Source organism: Triturus cristatus, chromosome 8 (genome assembly GCF_964204655.1).
Source record: "Triturus cristatus chromosome 8, aTriCri1.1, whole genome shotgun sequence".
In the NCBI taxonomy this organism is placed as follows: Eukaryota; Metazoa; Chordata; class Amphibia; order Caudata; family Salamandridae; genus Triturus; species Triturus cristatus.
Window position 1 is genome coordinate 1,666,573,136 of NC_140591.1, and position 18,559 is coordinate 1,666,591,694.

The following is an 18,559-nucleotide window of genomic DNA, read 5'->3' on the forward strand; positions in this document are numbered from 1 at the left end:
TCATTATTGGACTTTTTCACCTTTATGTTTAAGATATTTGAATCACTTGATATCACCAGTCGGCTTGAAAACACCGATTACTTTTCTCTTTTCTTTTTTCCTTTTTCACGAGTGCAGCACGTTGTTTTTTTCATAGATTTTATTTCGCATGGTTTTGTAAAGGCAGTGCTTTCCTGTCATCCTACTTAGTTGCTTTTGTCTGACTACTTGAGCCTATGTGTCAGTCTCATCGCTATCTCTACCAGATATTTGGAATGTATAATTCGTATATTTACTTGTTACAGATTCCCCTGATGAAGGGCCGTTTTTATCCCGAAATGCATTGGGATTTATGAAGTCCTTGTTTGTTGTATGCTGAATGCAAGCTATTTCTTTTATGCATCATTGGATTTCATTCGTGAGGACTCTGAATTAAAACAGACCCTGACGCATTCCTGTTTCTGGAAAAATCTTTGGAACTTTGGATACAGTGAAATACTGCTGTGTTTATTGTTGTGACATTGTATCACATTGAGCATTGTTTCACTAATTTTGTGATTACTTTTGTTACACCTTATTGGTGACACCATTGTAGTGTACTGGATCAACCTGGATACACTTCCAGGTATTTTGTTTTCTTAACTTGCTAAATGTGACATTTTCAAAATTGTAATAAAAAACTTGACGTTAACATTAAATAGGGATTTTCATGACAATTACCAAGACACAAAGCATCATATAGCGACCTGCTCCCCACTGGAAATGAAAGCTTATGAAATATAATAAGTATTCCCCAATGTTATACTTTAAGAAGGGTCGGACTCACAGAAGTAAAAAACTTCACTACTAGGACATGTAAAACGTAACCTTACATGTCCAACCTTTTAATGACACAACACTCTGCCCTTTGGGCTATCTAGGGCCTACCTTAGGAGTGATTTATATGTAATAAAAGGAGGGGTTAAGGCTTAGCGTGGGGATTTAAATTACAAGTCAACCTAGCAGTTTAAAACGGCATCCAGGCTACAGTAGCAGGCCTGGGACATTTTTTAAGGAGCCATTTTGGTATATGATATAGCACTTTACAAGGCACGTATAAGTAAATTAACTATGCCAATTGGGTATAAATCAATGTATTCTATGTTTTAGGGGAGTGAGTAGAAGCACTTTAGCACTGCTTAGAAGTGGTAAAGAGGCAGTGCTAAAGTGCATCTGGTCCTAAGGCCAACAAAATGAATCTAGCAAAAAAGAGGAGGGTAAAGGCAAAGGTTTATGGGTGGCCCTGCAGAGAGCGCCACGTTCAATACCTGCATATTTAAGGCATTGTGTATAAGGTGTGTGCTTCCCTTCCTGTAGTATGGAAGTTCTATAACAATGGTCTCTGTTTGTGGCTCCCAATGAAACTCATTGACTTTGAGCGATATCCTGGTAGAGTTCAAATAATAACAGGCAATTTAGAACTACCTGTGATAATTCAGCGGCCATTGAAAAATATAGTTAAGGGAATAAAGAAACACATGAAAAAAGCAAAACTCTCCCAGTTTAAAGCCTGCATGCTAGCAAATTCGTGAAAATCCATATATTGTCACTAGTAAGTTAGATTCTAGCCCCACAGAAATGTCACAGTCAGATATCCTTCGATAGCCACTCCCAAATGACACGAAGGTGTCAGGTACTCATCAATTGGCCCTTCTCAACACTGTCAGAAAACTTTGTTTAAGGTTATTACTCAACTCTCAGCTGCCAGTATATTTCTGACTCCTTCCTCCCTCTCCCAACTTCAATGTGATGAGCTAGCATCCTTTTTCTGTATTAAAGTTAAGCCCATTCATGACCAACTTGCTGTGGATGCCCTCCAACAAGTGAATCAAATGTTTTTAACAGCACCGTGACAGGGTCCCCTGAATTTCCCTCTCAGGCCTCTGAACAGATTGGTTCTTAGCCTCTTCTGGATTTGCCTTCCTTGAAGTTGCTATTGAGATCTATCAAGTCTGGTTCACCTTTTGATTGTCTTCCTATGTCAAAACGTATCCTCCTGGATGATTCGTTCCTTTCTGTGATTCTTAACCTTCTTAATTCTTCGCTTAGCACAGGTCTTGTTCCCCAGGAGTGGAAACATGCACTTGTTCTTCCTCTTTAAAAAAGGAAGGTCGGGGCGTGGCCAAGATGGCGGCGAGGTAGGACGCGTTTGCTGGAGCTCCTGCCCGCCGTCCACCGACATTATCTTTGTTTAGCCCTTAAGCGACCTGCGGATGACCGCTGGCACTGGTGCGGACTGTCCCGGGAGGTGCCGACCCTGACTGCCATGGAGCTTGGCGGCGTCCGACCTCTCTGTGCAGCCGGGTGCGGGGCGGCAATGAGGCAACCAGGCCAACGCCCGGGGGGCGCCCCGTGGAGGCTTCACAGGAGCGGCGGCCCCGCGTGGGGACCGTCGAGGCCAGCAACCTTTATCCCGGCCTCTACCCTAGGGCCCGCCGGCCGGCACGCCGGGTGGGCTGCTGGAGCTTCGGGACCGCGGCGATCTCGGCGGAGAAGAGAGGCGGCCTGCCGGAAACCGTGGAGCCCTGGGATTCGGCGGACCCGGAGCGGGGGTTGTTCCCCCCCCACGTCAGCGAGGCCTAGGCTGGCACTGGACGCTGCCCCCTGGGGTAGCCCCAGAAGAAGGCGACGAACGGACGGGGCCCCGGAGGGGCAGAATGCCGTGCTGGGGGGGCCCGGATCAGGCGGCCCTTCACACACATCTTTACCTTCGCGGACTGCCTTCCTCCTATCCCCGGAGTATCCCGGAGCCCAGCAGCAGTGGTGACAGCGCCCGTCTCTTGGTTCGGGGTGGAGCGGTGTACTGCGGCGCTATATCGCGGACACGTGGTGGAGGCCCAGCCGGATCCCCGGCCTGGAGTGGAGAGAGCGGCCCGTGGCATGGTCTGGCTGAGCCCGGAGGCGCTGTGACTGAGACACGTGGCGGCCGAGCCCAGGTAGGAGACGCCTATATTCATCCGGGAGTGGGGGGCTCAGCCCTCCGGCGCAGTGGCGGGAGAAGACCCGGGCGGCTGGCCCTAGCCTTGCACAGCGGAGGAGCGCCGGCCGGAGGGGTGACCAGCCGGATAGTTGGGGGCCAAGAGGCGACCCGGTGGAAGACCCGCGGGAGAGAGGGATTGAAGTGACTGGACACCAGGCCCTGGGGTGTGTGGGCCCCTCCCCTCTAAATACTCGCGTGGACAGTGTGGCTCCCTGGCCGGCACCCCCACCAGACACTCAGCTTGGCCCTACTTGGCAGCACGGGGTGGGGGCCTGGAGACGGCTTGTGACTTTGGATCCGCCCTGCTGGGGTTTATGTCCTGGTCCCCCCCGCTCGTAGCGGGTCCGACGTGCCTCTTGGTGCGAGCCCTTTAGCGGAGCCCCTATGACTATGCCCTCATCTAGGGCGAGGAAGCAGAAACCTCTAAGGGACATCTTTGGGCGCGCTCCTTCTGTATCCAGCCCCGTGGCCGTGACCCTCGCGATGGCGACTCCTCAACACCCTCCCAGTGCCGGGGATGAGCCGATCACTAAAGCGTACATGGAGTCCCTATTCCAAACCCTCAGGGCGGACCTTCAGACGGTGAAGGCTGACCTCACGGCTGAGATAAAGGAGATCCGCCGTGATGTTGATGCCGTGGGGGAGCGTGTGGCCACCCTGGAGGACAAGAGCGATACCACCGTGTCGGACATAAATACACTCCAGCAGGAGGTTCTCCGCCTGCGGGATCAGCACCTAGACGTCCAAACTCACCTGGAAGATTTGGAAAACAGATCCCGCAGGCATAACATCTGCATCCGGGGAGTGAAGACATCGGACGACACCAAAGACCTCTCCGCCTTCGCCGCAGGCCTCTTCCGCCATATCCTGGCCGCCCCCGGATGGCACTGAGATCGTCTTGGACAGGGCACACAGGTTTGGCCCGCCTCGGGGGCCTAATGCCCCCCCCAGCAGACATACTGGTGTGTGTTCAAGACTTTAAAACCAAAGAAGCGATCCTTACGAAGGCGAGAACCCTCCATCCTCTCTCCTACAGGGGGCACTCACCGGTGCTATACCAGGACCTGGCACTGATTACCTTGCAGCGCCACTGGCAGTTTCGCCCAGTGACTGAACACCTTCAGCAGCGGGGTATCCCGTACTCGTGGGGTCACCCCTTCCGCCTCATTTTTAGACTAAACGGCAAGCTCCACCAGCTGCGCTCACTCACTGAATCTTGCAGACTGCTGGACATGCCACCGCCAAGTGGGGATGATGACTGTCAAAGCATCGGCTCAGGGCACGAGGCCTCTACATCGGAGTGGCGACGTCAGGGTGGGCGACGGCGAGCCTGGAGACCCAACAAAGTTGACATAGCTGAGAGCCAGCGAGATGCATTGGCCTCCGCGACGGACGCTCTGGCCGGGGCGGGTTCCGGCGGCGAGTGAGCAGCTGAGGCACATGCTCTACCGCACCTGGTCCAGGACCTTCCGGTGGACGGCGGGGGGGCCGAGCCTCTCCCCCTTGGTCACACCATGGCCCCCACACAAACGCTCTCCTGTTTTATCCAAGGAGATGGACAATTTCTATGGATATTGATTTCTTTGTTTGGTTTTGCCAGTGGTTTTTATCGCTGGATCAGTTGTTTACTAGGGAGTATTGGGGTTTGTTTGGGGTACGACCTCCCTCGTCCATATATCCCTATTGCACTTCATATGCTTCTGCGCTGTCGAGCCGCCGGTCTGGGTTGTCGCTCTCTTGTGTTTCATGTGGCTAATTGCCTGCACCGCTACCTGCTCTACCCCTGGTCCCTAGATGCCACACACCCCTCTTAAAGTCCTCACGCTAAATGTCCGAGGCTTGAATAACCCCATCAAACGGCGGGCAATCCTCAGCTACTTGGAACACTCGAGAGCGGACATATGCCTCCTACAGGAGACCCACCTTCTGGCTAAGGACCACCACCGGCTACAATCCCGGGCCTTCCTTACGCAGCTGTTCTCCTCTGCCAACTCCAAATCCGCTGGGGTAGCTATATTGGTGTCTTGCTCCTTTCCCAGTAGGGTCCTACAAAAAGGGGCGGAGATAAAGGGCCGCTTACTCACATACCAATTGCTATCGGGGGGGTGACCTTTGGGGTTGGCTCCATATATGCGCCCAATGAAGGACAGATCACATTCCTCCTCGAGGAAGCCACGGCGGCCGCGGACCGCCGCCTGCTGCTGGGTGGCGACCTCAATATTGTCTTTGATAACACCTTAGATCGTTCCTGTCAGAGAACGGGGCAAAAGGGGGTTCTCACAGCTATCGGACGGGCCCGACTTCGAGATGTGGGGCTGTCGGACCTATGGCGCCACTTTCACCCGACCAGTCGCGGTTATACCTTTTATTCCGGGGCCCATAATACATACACACGCTTAGATTACTTTCTCAGTTCCCTGCCACTCCTGGCCCATGCCTTGAGCACTGAAATTTTAACGGCCTCCCTCTCAGATCACTCCCCGGTTCTAGCTACATTCCAGCTTCCGCCCTCCCTGCAGCCCCTTCGACACTGGCGCTTGCGCGACACGCTGCTACACCAACCCTCCGTCACCGAACAAATCCAGACAGCTATCACAAATTTCCTCACTCACAACGCTAACTCGGACACGACTCTGGCAACACAGTGGATGGCGCTGAAAGCAGTCATGAGGGGGGAATTTATAGCTATTTCCTCTGCCCACAACCGCGAGCGAAGCCGCAAGCGGGCGGAACTGTCTCAGCGCGTTTCAGAGCTCGAACAGATGCATCAAAGAAAGGGTGCCTCTCGTGCTTGGCGACAGCTATGCGTAGAGAGAAAGCAGCTTGCAGCCTTAGACCAGGACAGGGCTGAGTTTGCGGCCATTCGGCTCCGACACTCGTATTATACGGGGGGGATAGATGCGGTCGTCTTCTGGCAAACAAGCTGCGGGAGACCAGCCAGAAGCGGGGGGTTCACACAATTCAGACCTCAGGGGGGGAGGCGGTGACAGACGATGCAGCCATAGCTGAAGTCTTCCGAGACTTTTATGCGGACCTCTACACAGGAGAGCCCCTGGAAACCCAGTGCAGTGCTGATTACATAGACGCGGCCCATGTGCCCTCTTTAACCCCAGCGCAAGCAGATCACTTGGACAGGGCTATTCAGACAGAGGAAGTCATCTCTGCAATATCGCGCCTAAAGCTGGGCCCGGACAATACTAAGCGTGTTCTACATCTGATTGAAAAGGCATCCTGCACACAAGGGGAATATATGCTCCTGGCCATCGACGCGGAGAAGGCCTTCGACAGAGTGCACTGGCCGTATCTGGAGATGGTTCTGGCACGGGCCGGCTTTGGGGAGAAATTGCGCACCAGAATCCTAAACTGTTATCGTTTCCCCCAGGCGACGGTCCGAGTTAATGGCTATACCTCCTCTCGTTTCCCCATAAGTAGGGGCACTCGGCAGTGATGCCCCCTGTCGCCCCTCCTATTCGCGCTCTACATGGAGCCCCTGGCCCTTCGAGTCCGGCGGCACCCCCTTATCACCGGGATTAAATTTGGAGGGGACGTTCACACAATTAGTCTTTATGCGGACGATATTCTGCTCTCCCTCTCCGAGCCAATACCAGCTTTACGCGCTCTCTTTGTCGAGCTTTATGGCTTTGCGCGCGGGTCGGGGTTTAAAATCAACCTGGACAAATCCATAGCGCTTAACATCTCACTTTCCCCGCCCACTCTGGCCCATATTCAGGAGGAGCATACCATGAACTGGGCATCTGCCTTGATCCCCTACTTGGGCATTCAACTGGCTCCGACCCTCCAGGCCACGGCAGACATTAACTGCTCTAGCCTCCGGTCCCACATACGCAAAGAATTGAACAGGTGGAAAAATTGCACACTCTCCTGGCTGGGCAGGATCGCGGCCACCAAGATGACAGTTCTTCCGCAGATTCTGTACCTCTACCTGTAGGGCTCCCTGACCTCCAGCTATATTTCCATGCCTCTCAGCTTAGGAATTTAGTAGAATGGCACCAACTGGAATCGGAGAAGCACTGGTTGTTCCAGGACCAGGCGGTGGCAGCCAGGCCGCTGCAAGGCATTCCCTTTCTCCGTAAACAGCATAGACCGCCCAATCTTTATGCCTCTTACATTACCAGCACCGTTTTGGAATCCTGGGATCGCACTAACATTACCCATCAATTGACTTCCTTTCCGTCGCCTCTCACCCCAATATTTGATAACCCAGAGTTTCACCCTGGTGCCGACGCGCGGACCTTTCGCGCCTGGCGTTCCTCCTCTTGTAGGTCTTTGGGTCATCTTTTTGATTTTGACGGCATCATCACATTCCCGCAGCTCAGGGAACACTACGGCCTCCCGGAATCAGAGCGCTTGGCCTATTTGCAAGTCAGACATTGGGCACTCCATCCTCAGATCAGACCCCAGGCACAGCGCCTGCTGACCCCTTATGAAAAATGGCTGGTAACGCGTACGTCCGATAAGAAAATAATTTCTGATCTCTACAAGATGCTGTTAGACACTACCGCACACACATACAACGCTAGTAGGACTCATTGGGAGAGGGACCTAGGTAGATCCCTGAGCCACAAAGAGTGGGAAGGCATCTACCATAGAGCATGGCACTCAGCGTACCACATGGGACTTACAGAGACCATGACTAAACTCGCCACTTATTGGTACTACACGCCGGAACGCTTGCATCGCTTCGACTCCCGTCGGAGTGCGTTGTGTTGGAGGGGGTGCGGAGAAGTGGGCACTCTGGAGCATGTTCTCTGGAGTTGTACTTGCATACAACCGTACTGGTCCCAGGTCCTAGACGAAATAGACCTCCACCTGGAGACGCAGCTCCCGCGATTTCCCGCCTATGTCCTCCTGGGTCTGCCCAATGCGCTAACATACCCACTCAAGTCTCGGAGAGGCTGGTTGATTGCCATTGCTTTAGGCGCAGCGACACAAAACATACTGACATACTGGCGCTCTGCTCAGCTCCCAACTTTCTCCGGATGGCTCCAAAGACTCTGGTTAGTGCTAGGTATGGAGAAACTCACCCTCACTTCAGCTGGTAGAGGGTCCGAATTCCCTGAGTTATGGAGGCCCTTTCTGACCCTACTGGTGTCAGAGTTTCGTGAGCTGACCTGCCCCCGTTACCTTCGATTGTTGCGCTTAGCAGACACACAGATTCCAGGGGCCGCTTCCCAGGACCGTCGTAAGCGGCGGCGCTGATCCCTAGAAGGTATCCGCAATCCTTTTGTTACTATGGACGAGGGGAGGGGAGGAGGGAGGGGGATATTATTGGGTGTTTGTATGTTTTCTTCTATTTTTGTAGGCCCGCTTCACGCTTGTTGCCTTTGGCAGCGATATGACAGGCAACTGGGTTGTCTCATTGGCATTGTGCCTACGGGGATGTGGGTTTTGTTTCAATGTTTGCATAAAATCAATAAACAGATTTAAACCATAAAAAAGGAAGGTCTTGACCCCCTCTGCTGGTCTTATTTTCATCCCATCTCTCTTTTGCCTGTGTTTTCTAAAATACTGGAGCAACACATTTAATACTCTACTCTCTTTCTATGTTGCTTCTCACAATTTGTTGCACCCTTCTCAGTCTGCTTTCAAATCGAGCTATAGTACCGAGTCTGCTCTTCTCGGGGTTACTGAACACCTCAGGTCACAACTTGACTCCGGCGGTACCTCTCCCCTCATCCTGCTAGATTTTAGTGCGGCTTTCGATACTGTGTCTCATTCCATTTTGTTAGACCATCTCGAAGCCTTACTAACCTCCTTCTTAAAGGACCTTACTTTTTAGGTCTTCTCGAACAAAGTGAGGTCTAACACTCTCGCCCTAATCTCTGGAGTTCCTCAAGGCTCCATCTTGAGCCTGTTACTCTCTGGCCGACATTGCTAAGAAGTTGGGTTTAACTATATTTTCCCATGCCGAAGATACCCAGATTGCTTTCTCCCTTTTTGCTGCCCAGCACAAAGATCCTTCCTTGTTGCAACTTGGCCTGAGGAATATCTCTTCGTGGCTCTGTAGTAATGCTCTGAAGCTTAATAGCACCAAAACATAGGTGCTCATTCTGGGTAATAACCCGGAGCTTTGGGGAGTTAGACATTGGCCTGATAATTTGGGCCCAGTACCTGCGTCTGTCCCCAAAGTCAAAAACCTGGATTTTATCATTGATAAAAAGCTCTCCCTCAAGCCTCAGGTCTCCAAGGTTGCAGTATCTTGCTTTGCTACCCTAAAGTGGATCAAAAAAATCGTATGGCTAATTTCGTCCCTAGCTCAGAGAACGGTCCTGCAGGCTTTGGTGATATCTAGGCTGGACTACGGCAATGTGCTGTACCTGGGAGCTGACAAAGCCTCCATACATCGCTTACAGGTCATTCAAAATGATGTTCCACGCCTTCTTCTCCATTTACCTAGATATGCTTCTGCTTTCCCTCTGCTCCATCAACTCCACTGTCTTGGTGTTAACAAGCGTATTGAGTTCAAGGCCTTCCGTTATATGTTTTGTGGTAAATGGGGCCTTGCCCCTTCTTATATTCAAAGTCTGGTTACACCTTATGTTCCGGCTCAACAGTTGAGATCGTCTAGCCTCTCACTGTTTTAAGTTCCAAGATTCTGACTTGCTCGTATGAGAGGTCGCTCGTTTGCCTGTCTTGGCCCTAAGCTTTGAAATTCCCTTCTAATTGCCCTTCGGAACTGTCAATCCTTACTACCAATTCATAAAGGTTTAAAGACATTTCTGTTTAGTAACTCGGCTTGATCTCTGTGTGCTCCTTTATGCCTGTTGCCTAAGTTTTGGTTGTTTGCCTCCACATGCTCTTAGCGCTGGGGAACCCTGTTGGGTAGCTGCGCGCTTTACAAGTACAATAAATAAATAAATGGAGAAAATGCATGCTGCTCTCTGTGAGCTTGGGCTAGCAGAGCTGCTCCTCAGTGCTTAATTTGTAAAAAATTAAGTGCCAGGGCTCTCGTCAGGAGTCTTCTGCAGCTTGCACCACAGACTTCCCCTACCAGAAAGCACCGGCTCAAATTAAGCACTGCTACTCCTTCATGTTTTTTTAAGCGATGTTTCGTAATAACATTTGCTGTTTAATGCATGATTCTGTTGGTGTCATTTTAGGGTGTACGTTTTTGAGGGTAGTCTGATCCTTTTTGCCAGGAAGACTTGAGGATGCCCCATGGACCTTGACCTTGTGTCTCACATTACTGGAATGCTGTGCAAGCCTTAAGAGACTGGTTTGATAGGATTGGGTGTCTTTGCAAACTATTAATGAGCTTTCATTGGAACCTTCCGCTGCCAGGACTGCCAGTGATGGTAACAACTCAACTATTAACCATCACATTTCTACAAGTGTGCCAATTCGGACTATTTCAGGCCCCCAAAGCTATAAGAATGACTTGGGCGGCAGGTAAAAGTCATTTTTAAATATATTTAATTAATACTTAACTGCTACTGTGGCCATCTCTGATATGGCCAGACAGCGCCACCATGTGGCAGTCTGTTACAAGCACCGGTGCTGACAATTAGGTGCTGGTGCCGAGCACCAGAAAGCACCAGCTCAAATTAAGCACTGCTGCTCCTTCATGTTTTTTTAAGCGATGTTTCGTAATAACATTTGCTGTTTAATGCATGATTCTGTTGGTGTCATTTTAGGGTGTACGATTTTGAGGGTAGCCTGATCCTTTTTGCCAGGAAGACTTGAGGATGCCCCATGGACCTTGTGTCTCACATTACTGGAATGCTGTGCAAGCCTTAAGAGACTGGTTTGATGGGATTGAGTGTCTTTGCAAACTATTAATGAGCTTTCATTGGAACCTTAGGTATGCAACTTGTTTTTTTTAAAATGTTGAGACGTTTGTGTTCTTGTCCACTGTTTTGCAAACTATATGCTGCAAACTTATGGCTTACTCTGCCTCTCTATCTCCTACTGAAAGAGACATGTAGATGAAGACATTGGTGAAAGTTTAAAGGGAGGTAACTCTTAAACTTTTGTGTAACTTTTCTACTTTAGGATATTCAGATAATCGAAATGTAAACTTACTCAAAATGAAAGACTTACATGTCTCCACCCCCTGCAAAAGGCGTGGAGTAAAATGTGCTAGTATATCTTACTTCGGACCAAAAAAGAAATATTAGTCCAGCACAAGACATTGTCAACCACTTCTACTACCATGCTCTCCCATAGAAAATAATAGAAGTATGGACTTACACTAAAACACAGTAGGAAATAATGTTAAATTCAAGTAAATTATTTGAAATAGTAAAAAATTTAAATAAATATAGTTTAATTAAAAAACAATCTTAAAAGAATACATATTTATAAATTATTTCGCAAAAATTTTAAACACGTTTTTAATTTGAAATTAAAGCTAGAACAAGTTTTGTTAAAATATAATTCAATTGCCTTTCATTTTTTCTGTATATCAATTTAGCAGAATAATTTTAAGTAATATAATATATTTTAATTAATTTGATATTTAATTCAACTTTCCGCCAATAGTCTACAGATGTTTTTCTTTTGCTTTACATTTGAAGTAAATATATAAAGTGATTTACATTATTATTTGGCAATACATTTTTTGTAATTTTTCTAAAGTTTAATAGCTTTTAAAATGTTCCATATACTTTGCCATAAAGTATTCTCTGCCACCTGGAGTGGAGATTTCATTACAGTGAAGTACAGGGAACATTTTACCTATAATTTGCCATACATGGAGCTGATTGTGAATATCTCCTTATAGGTAAAAATGTTTATTAAACTGTGAAAGAAATTACAAAAAATATTTCAACTGAACTGATTCTGATATAAAGCAGAAGAATAAACTATATATTTTTTAACATATGATGCTTGTGTTATATTTGCTGTTAGTGTGTGTACTGCATATATTGTAAGTATGCATTTGTCCTATTGAAATTGTGTGGTATGTTTTGTGTTGAGTATTCTGGGTCTTGTTTTGCCACCCCATCCCATTGCTATCCCATGTCTTAGTGTTGTCGTTGATTGTCCGAGGTGAATCCCTGTGCACTGCAGGCCCCAGGAACTCTTTGTTGGCAATTTCTGCTTGGAAAACTATTTTATACCAAAACAGGCCTATTATATATTCTCGGTTAACTCCACGGGTAGATACCAGAGCCACTACTAAGTACACTATCTGGATCATCTCTGTGATATTTGAAATGAGGAATAATAAATGAACACAGGAATACCAGGTCCATTCCCACATATTTTTCTTCCTCCCGGGAGAATAACAGGCCCTAATCTGCACACATTTACCAGTTGTTTGGAGACGGCGGCAAATGTGTGAGAGGTATTTTATCTCAGTGCTGCAGGATGGGTGGGGAAGGGTGTGGTTGGAGGGCAGAGCAGATAAGCTGGGAGAACTCCATTCAGCTGTATGCAAGCAAGGGAGCCCGGGTGCGACTACTCACAGCCCCCACAGATCCGCTGAGCATCATGGACCCACTGTCTCCAGGTCTAAAATGATCAGATTCTATGTTTATGTACCCCATTATTTTTGGTTTGGACATTACAACAAACTTAAGGGCATATCATCAAGGAGGCGATATAAAATTATAGCCGCTTTTGTGTCCGTTTTCGGACGAAAAGTGGCGATAATGTTATCGCCTTATCAGCAAGGTCACGCTATCGCGTGAATCCTTGCATTAGCTCCCTTTCCCGTAACGCCCACCATTGCATCTCTAATGAGATACTAAGTGGGCGTTCCGTCCCAAAATAACTGGAGAAATGTTGCTAACCGACATTTCTCCATTTATCAATGGGCACGCTAACAGGCATAGCGATAAGAAAAGTAGCGCTAACCTTGGTTATCACTACTTTCCTTACGCCTGCTTTTAGTTTGACTTAGCCATTATATCCAATGTAAGGTGTATATCATGGCTAAGTCTGCCCTGCCCTATCAACAAGCTATCGCCAAACTTTGTCAGATTATCGCTGGATTTCCAGCGATAATCTCACATTTGGCAGTTAGCGCTTGGAATTTTATCGCTTTTGAGATAAGCGTTGCACGCTATCTCAGCGATAAAATTCCTTGTTACCCGGCGATAATTATCCTAGCGCTAAGTGCGCTTAGGGAAAATTATCGCCGGTCCTTGATGATATGCCCCTCTATCTTGTCAGGAGCCGTTCCCACAAGAGACGTACCATTCCATGCACCTAGTAATGAGGTCCATTGTGTTATGTGCTAAATAATTGTTGATAGCAGCTTTTGTTGATTCCTATTTAGTGGGTGGTACATTACAATTTGATATCCAGACATGTGGCTGCACAGTGGAGGGGCAGAGTTGCATTGTTATATCACTTTTAAGTAATGTATATTAGAGTACAACCATCTAAAGTGGGATCATGCTCATCGCAGTTTCCCTCTGGTTGTGCAAGGGATGGTGTTGGCTGGGGCATGTCTATGTCTTGCTGGGTGTTTTGCTTCTTTAAAAATGCTGCTTTTCAGGCAGGTCAGCCTCCCATGTCCTTTCTGTGCTCGATTAGTGCTTTGCTTATGAGAAATTTGTTGAAGTAAATGTTATCTATTGGTTTTCTGAACTTAAGAAATGTAATAGCTTCCTTGCTGTCTTGATTGGTCTTGGTCCTGACCCAGAATTTGTGAGTCATTATTGGGAACTATTATTTGTCTGTCTCTGACTTTGAAACCTGATCAGATTTGCTGAAATTATTACAGTTTTTTGATGAGGTAAACTTCTAATGAGGAATTACTTGGGCAATATTGTCTCACACAGATAGACCTTCAAGCTATATGTTGACCAAATGATCACCTAAAATAGAATTCATACTACTTCATCTTTTTCAAATTGATAGTAGAATTGTACACCTAAAAAAAGTGACAATCTGTGGATCATCAATCCTTGAATTCTGATGACAAAATTAACAATCTTGCTTAGTACAACTTGAATAATGATTAACAACACGTCTTTTTCACAAGATCTTTGTGACTGTGAGCTGCTCTCTTAAGCTGAGGAAGCAGTGAGCAAGGAGGCAGGATTAACCCACCTGTGCCATTGCTGATCTCTCCCTGGGAGCAGGGGACACAGTCATAGCAGCATGAGGGCTCCCCCTCTCGTGACGCTTTCCTGTACCCAGGAGGACAACTTTCACTGCAGACAGAGCGCGGGACCTGGAGAGAAAAGAGAGTGGTGACCAGTCAGAGACTGAGACCTGAAGATGAGAGAAAAACCTAAAAAAACATGGAAACATAAAGTCACACACATTGAAACTATAAATTAAAATACCTGTAAAGGAAAGAAGAGTGATCCTAGTTACTCGGTGAAGGACTTGGGTGAATTAGGAGCCAACAAATTAGAAATTAACTTAAAAGTGGATTGAATTGCAACAAAAGGAAAATAAACCTTTGACTAATTTTCAATAAAACAATTGTAACTAGAAAAGTTAGATACAGAATAACTTAATTACATGCTAAAGAGACAGCATTTAGTAGAGCATGATCAGTTCCCCGTCCTCAAAAGGTTAGAAACCCCGAAACCATGAGAAATATCTAGGAAGGCAACACTGAGCTACGGCCAAGAAGGTCTCACCCATAAGGAAGGGTTAATGATTGTTTATTGTACATAGTATTTTATTTTGTTTAGAAGAGAAAAAGCAGAGCCTTCTGCACACTTCCCAAAGCTGCAGCAAGAATGTCAGAAATGTAGTTTTTGAAGTGTATAGGATTGGGGTTAGTTTAAAACTTGTCTCTCAAATAATGAAAGTGTTATCATGTGATTCTAGGGCACAGATTCCTAACAGTTCTCGCATATGTAATATTTCATCACACTGAAATGTAAAGGGTATATTTTTAGCAGGTGAACAGGTGTCTTAAAAGTGTATTTTATTTTTAAGTAATTAAATCTTAATTTCTCCAGTGGCAAATATTTTCTCTATATATGAAGTCTTTCTCTTACACCCTACTCAATTTTTAGAGTGTTCTGTCCCAGGCACCCTTTCCCTTTGCAAGAATACATTTGTTCACAGTTTCAGGGTACTTGCATTGTTTAGGGAACAGTCAAAGAGTCCTGAGTATGAGTATGCTGGACATCAAATTTGCTCACAGAATCTTACCATACTGACATAATAGCCATCGCTCTGAAAGAGGTCTGAGTGAATTTTGGGATTATGGTCAATAGAAGAAAGGACACACCCATGCAGTATCATTGTATAATATATTATTATCTATGTCCAGCTCTTATTTCTTCTTCTCGTGAAACCTATTCCCTATTGACTCTTTCTTGAATCGTAGACCAGCCATTTCACCTCCATTGAGAACACAGCATTACCCAGCACTACCACTATGTACAGCCACAATGTATGTATGTATATGTGGATGTCCTTCTTTGAAATGTGAAATGCTAGCCATATTCTGTAGCACAGGATCAGCTCAAATGTTGCTTGTAGGAAGCTGGCCCTTTATATAGTGCACTAAAAAGAAGTACACTGTGCATGGAGTCCAGTGGGTTTACAGAGGCAAAAGTAGACAATACTAACACTCTCGTTTGTGGTAGTGTGGGTGAGCAGTTACGCTTGTCAGAGGGCAGTGCTGAGCATTTGTTGTACTCACAGAGGCAATAAATGAGAAAAACACTCAAGAATAAATAGATTAATTTTGAAAAATAACACAGATTTTATATCTATGTTCAAACAAGAACTTCACTCAAAGTTAAGTAATGTTTTCGTTAGGAATTATCAAGTTCGGAAAATAGTTCACACTTTTGCGCAGTTATGCACAATATATTCCTATGGAAGGAAAAAGCAGAAATGCATGGCATATCGTGCAGTTGGTTCTAGGGGTTCACCTTCTGGAGTTAGTGTAGTTGCATGCCAATGTGCACAGTTCTACCAGTGATTCATCTGGAGAGTCACGGATTTAGCTGGGAGCAGAGTGCTGAAGGCAATTGTAGCTGGTGCGCTTCAAAGGAATGGGGGCCACCTAAAAATAGGCTGCACAGGGAGACTTGTAGGCAAATCTGAGGGCTCCCAAAGTGGGGCTCAGTTCACAAGGGCCTTGGGAGCACAGCTGGTTTCTCATTACCCAGGCTGGGAAGTCTGCATGGCAAAGCAGGTAGCCCGAATGGGCTGTGTGCAAAGGCTCTCTTCATGTTGTGGGGCGAACAGCTGGCAGGGACAATTTCTGGACTATTACACCAATCACAGAGTGGGTTTCAGAGGTTCTGACGTCCCGCAATGGGTGCTTGCTTCCTGGGTAGTTGGAGTCTCATCAGGATTCCTTGTCATTGATCTGGGTGAATGGCATCTGGTACTGTACGGGGATTTGTGTGACAAGACTCCATTGGGTCCTGGTGTCTTCACACTTGGTGCAGAGGCAGATCTGACCCTCCAGAACATAAGTACCTCTTCCTGGGAGGTTGCATCATTGGTCGGGCTGTGGAACTGCAATTCAGTAATTTAGACTCTGTGCGTTTGGTGCCTGCAGTCTGCAGGAGAGTAGCGCCTCTACCCCAAGGGAGTTCTTGGGCAATTAGCAAATGGCTAACTGTCCTCTGTGGTTCTAGAGGCCAAACACCATCAGAACAAGAAAGTTCACCTAGATTGTCAAGTCTTGAATCATCAGGCAGGGTTTTGCACCAAAAGTCCACAGCAGGCACTCAGTTCAGCATCTCTCCTTTGTCCGTATCATTTATAGGTCTGTTGTATCTGAAGTTATGGGTTGAGGGGAGCCACCTAAATACTAAAAGTAGGGCCCTTAAAGGGAGTGGCAGGTAGTAGCCAATGGGCTACCTAACTTTAGGGTGAATACACAATCTATGTGACAACTTCCTGTGGGGAGTGGGCTGAACCCAGACCCTGGTTGGATAATTCTCTCCAGCACAAGATGGAAGAAAATTAAAAGTGGGGTCCGTATCACCTGCCCCACCTTAGGGGTGGTGCTGGCTGAATGTAGGCATTCCTCCTAATCTAACACATTTTCCCGCCTGTCCTCCCACAAAAAGTGGGGTCTGGACAGAGAGATTTGCATCTTCCACTAGCTGGAGAAGCCTGGGTTGCATATCAAAGATGGAACAGCCTTTGAGACTTCCTGCCCTGGAATGCCATTCTGTCCTTGAGGAGGTTTGAAGCATCTCTGTCCAGAGCAGGAATTGTTATCGGCCTCTGAGAGTGAAGGCTGTCACCCCATGAGGTCAGAAACATGTCTAGTGAAGGCAGGCTGTCTGAGACCAGTTGGTGACCGCACTAGTAGTTGGTAGGTTTTCAGGGGTCACCTATAAGGTGCCCTCTGTGTGCATGTATTAATAAATCCAACACTGGCCTCATTGGGGATTTATTAAGATGAGATGTTTGGTACCAAACATCTCTCAGTACAGGGAAGCCATCAAGGTGCTGGGGAACTTGTAATGACGTGTGTCCAGCCCATGTACTCTTTATAGCTTCCCTGTCTGTGCACTTACAATATCCAAGCACAGAGTTTGCAGGGTCATATCTGCCCAGGAAGATATGACCACACGTGTGATATAGTGCACTCTGCCTTAGGTCTGGAAGGCCTGCAGTAGGGGTGATTTACCTATACCTCATACAATGTCTGTGAGCATGGCACACTGGAATGTGTGACATGTCGACTCTTCACTTTAGTTTGCACCAAGATATGCAGCCTGCAATGGCATTTTGCATGGTGTTGTCGAGGGGCACCTAGGGTGGCACAATTTGTATTGGAGCCCTAGAGAACCCTCTTTAGTCCCAATGCCCTAGGTATCAGGGGTACCATTTACTAGGGACTAATATGGAGGGCTGGAGTTGAGCCAATTGGGGAACAGTGTTACAGTTTTGGAAAAGAGCTCTAGAACTGGGGCCTGGTAAGCAGGGAACCAGTGCACTTTCAGTCAAAATCACATCAAATTCCTAGCAAAAGTGGGGGCTAACAATGTCAAAAAGAGGCAATTTTCCACATGTACCCCCTCAACGAAAGAGGATGAAAATTAACCTTTTCTAGAGAGTCTTCATCATTTAAGTGGATGAACCTGGAAAGGCCATCTGCATTGGCATGGCCAGTCCCAGGTCTGTGTTTCACTGTAAAGTCTATTCTCTGTAGAGATATGGACCACCTTAACAGTTTAGGGTTTCCTCCTTTTATTTGCATCCACCATCCAAGAGGCCTGTGGTCAGTTTGAACAAGGAAGAAAGAGCCTCCCTGCCCAATTAACCTACTTCTTGAAGGTCAGTGCTGTGAGGAGGGCCACAACTGACCCATTCCCCCTCACAAACTTCCTGTAATAACCAATCAAACTAAGGAATGCCCTTATTTGAGTCTGGTTGGCTAGAGTTACCCAGCCCAGGATTGTCTGCATCTAGGGTTATAAGGGTAGAACGTGGCCTCCACCTAGAAAAACACCCAAGTATACAACTGTGCTCTACACTATCTGGCACTTGCTTTCCTTGATGGTGAGGCGTGCACTTCTCAAAGTACCTTGCCAAGGGGAATCAGGTGATCCTGCCAGGTGGCGCTAAAGACATCAGCATCATCAAGATCAGCTGGTCTAAAGGTCCAAAGCCCAGCAAGGACTTTGTTCACCAACCTCTGGA

General features: G+C 47.2%; 1 protein-coding gene across 1 annotated transcript in view; it reads right to left on the minus strand.

The window, feature by feature from the left end:
* The window catches only part of LOC146808529 (vomeronasal type-2 receptor 26-like), a 47,536-nt gene that overhangs the window by 12,686 nt on the left and 16,291 nt on the right, over positions 1–18,559 (minus strand). The window contains exon 3 of the mRNA XM_085623980.1: positions 14,024–14,147. Within this exon, the coding sequence (XP_085480106.1) occupies positions 14,024–14,147 (124 nt within the window). The remainder of the gene's footprint in view (positions 1–14,023; positions 14,148–18,559) is intronic.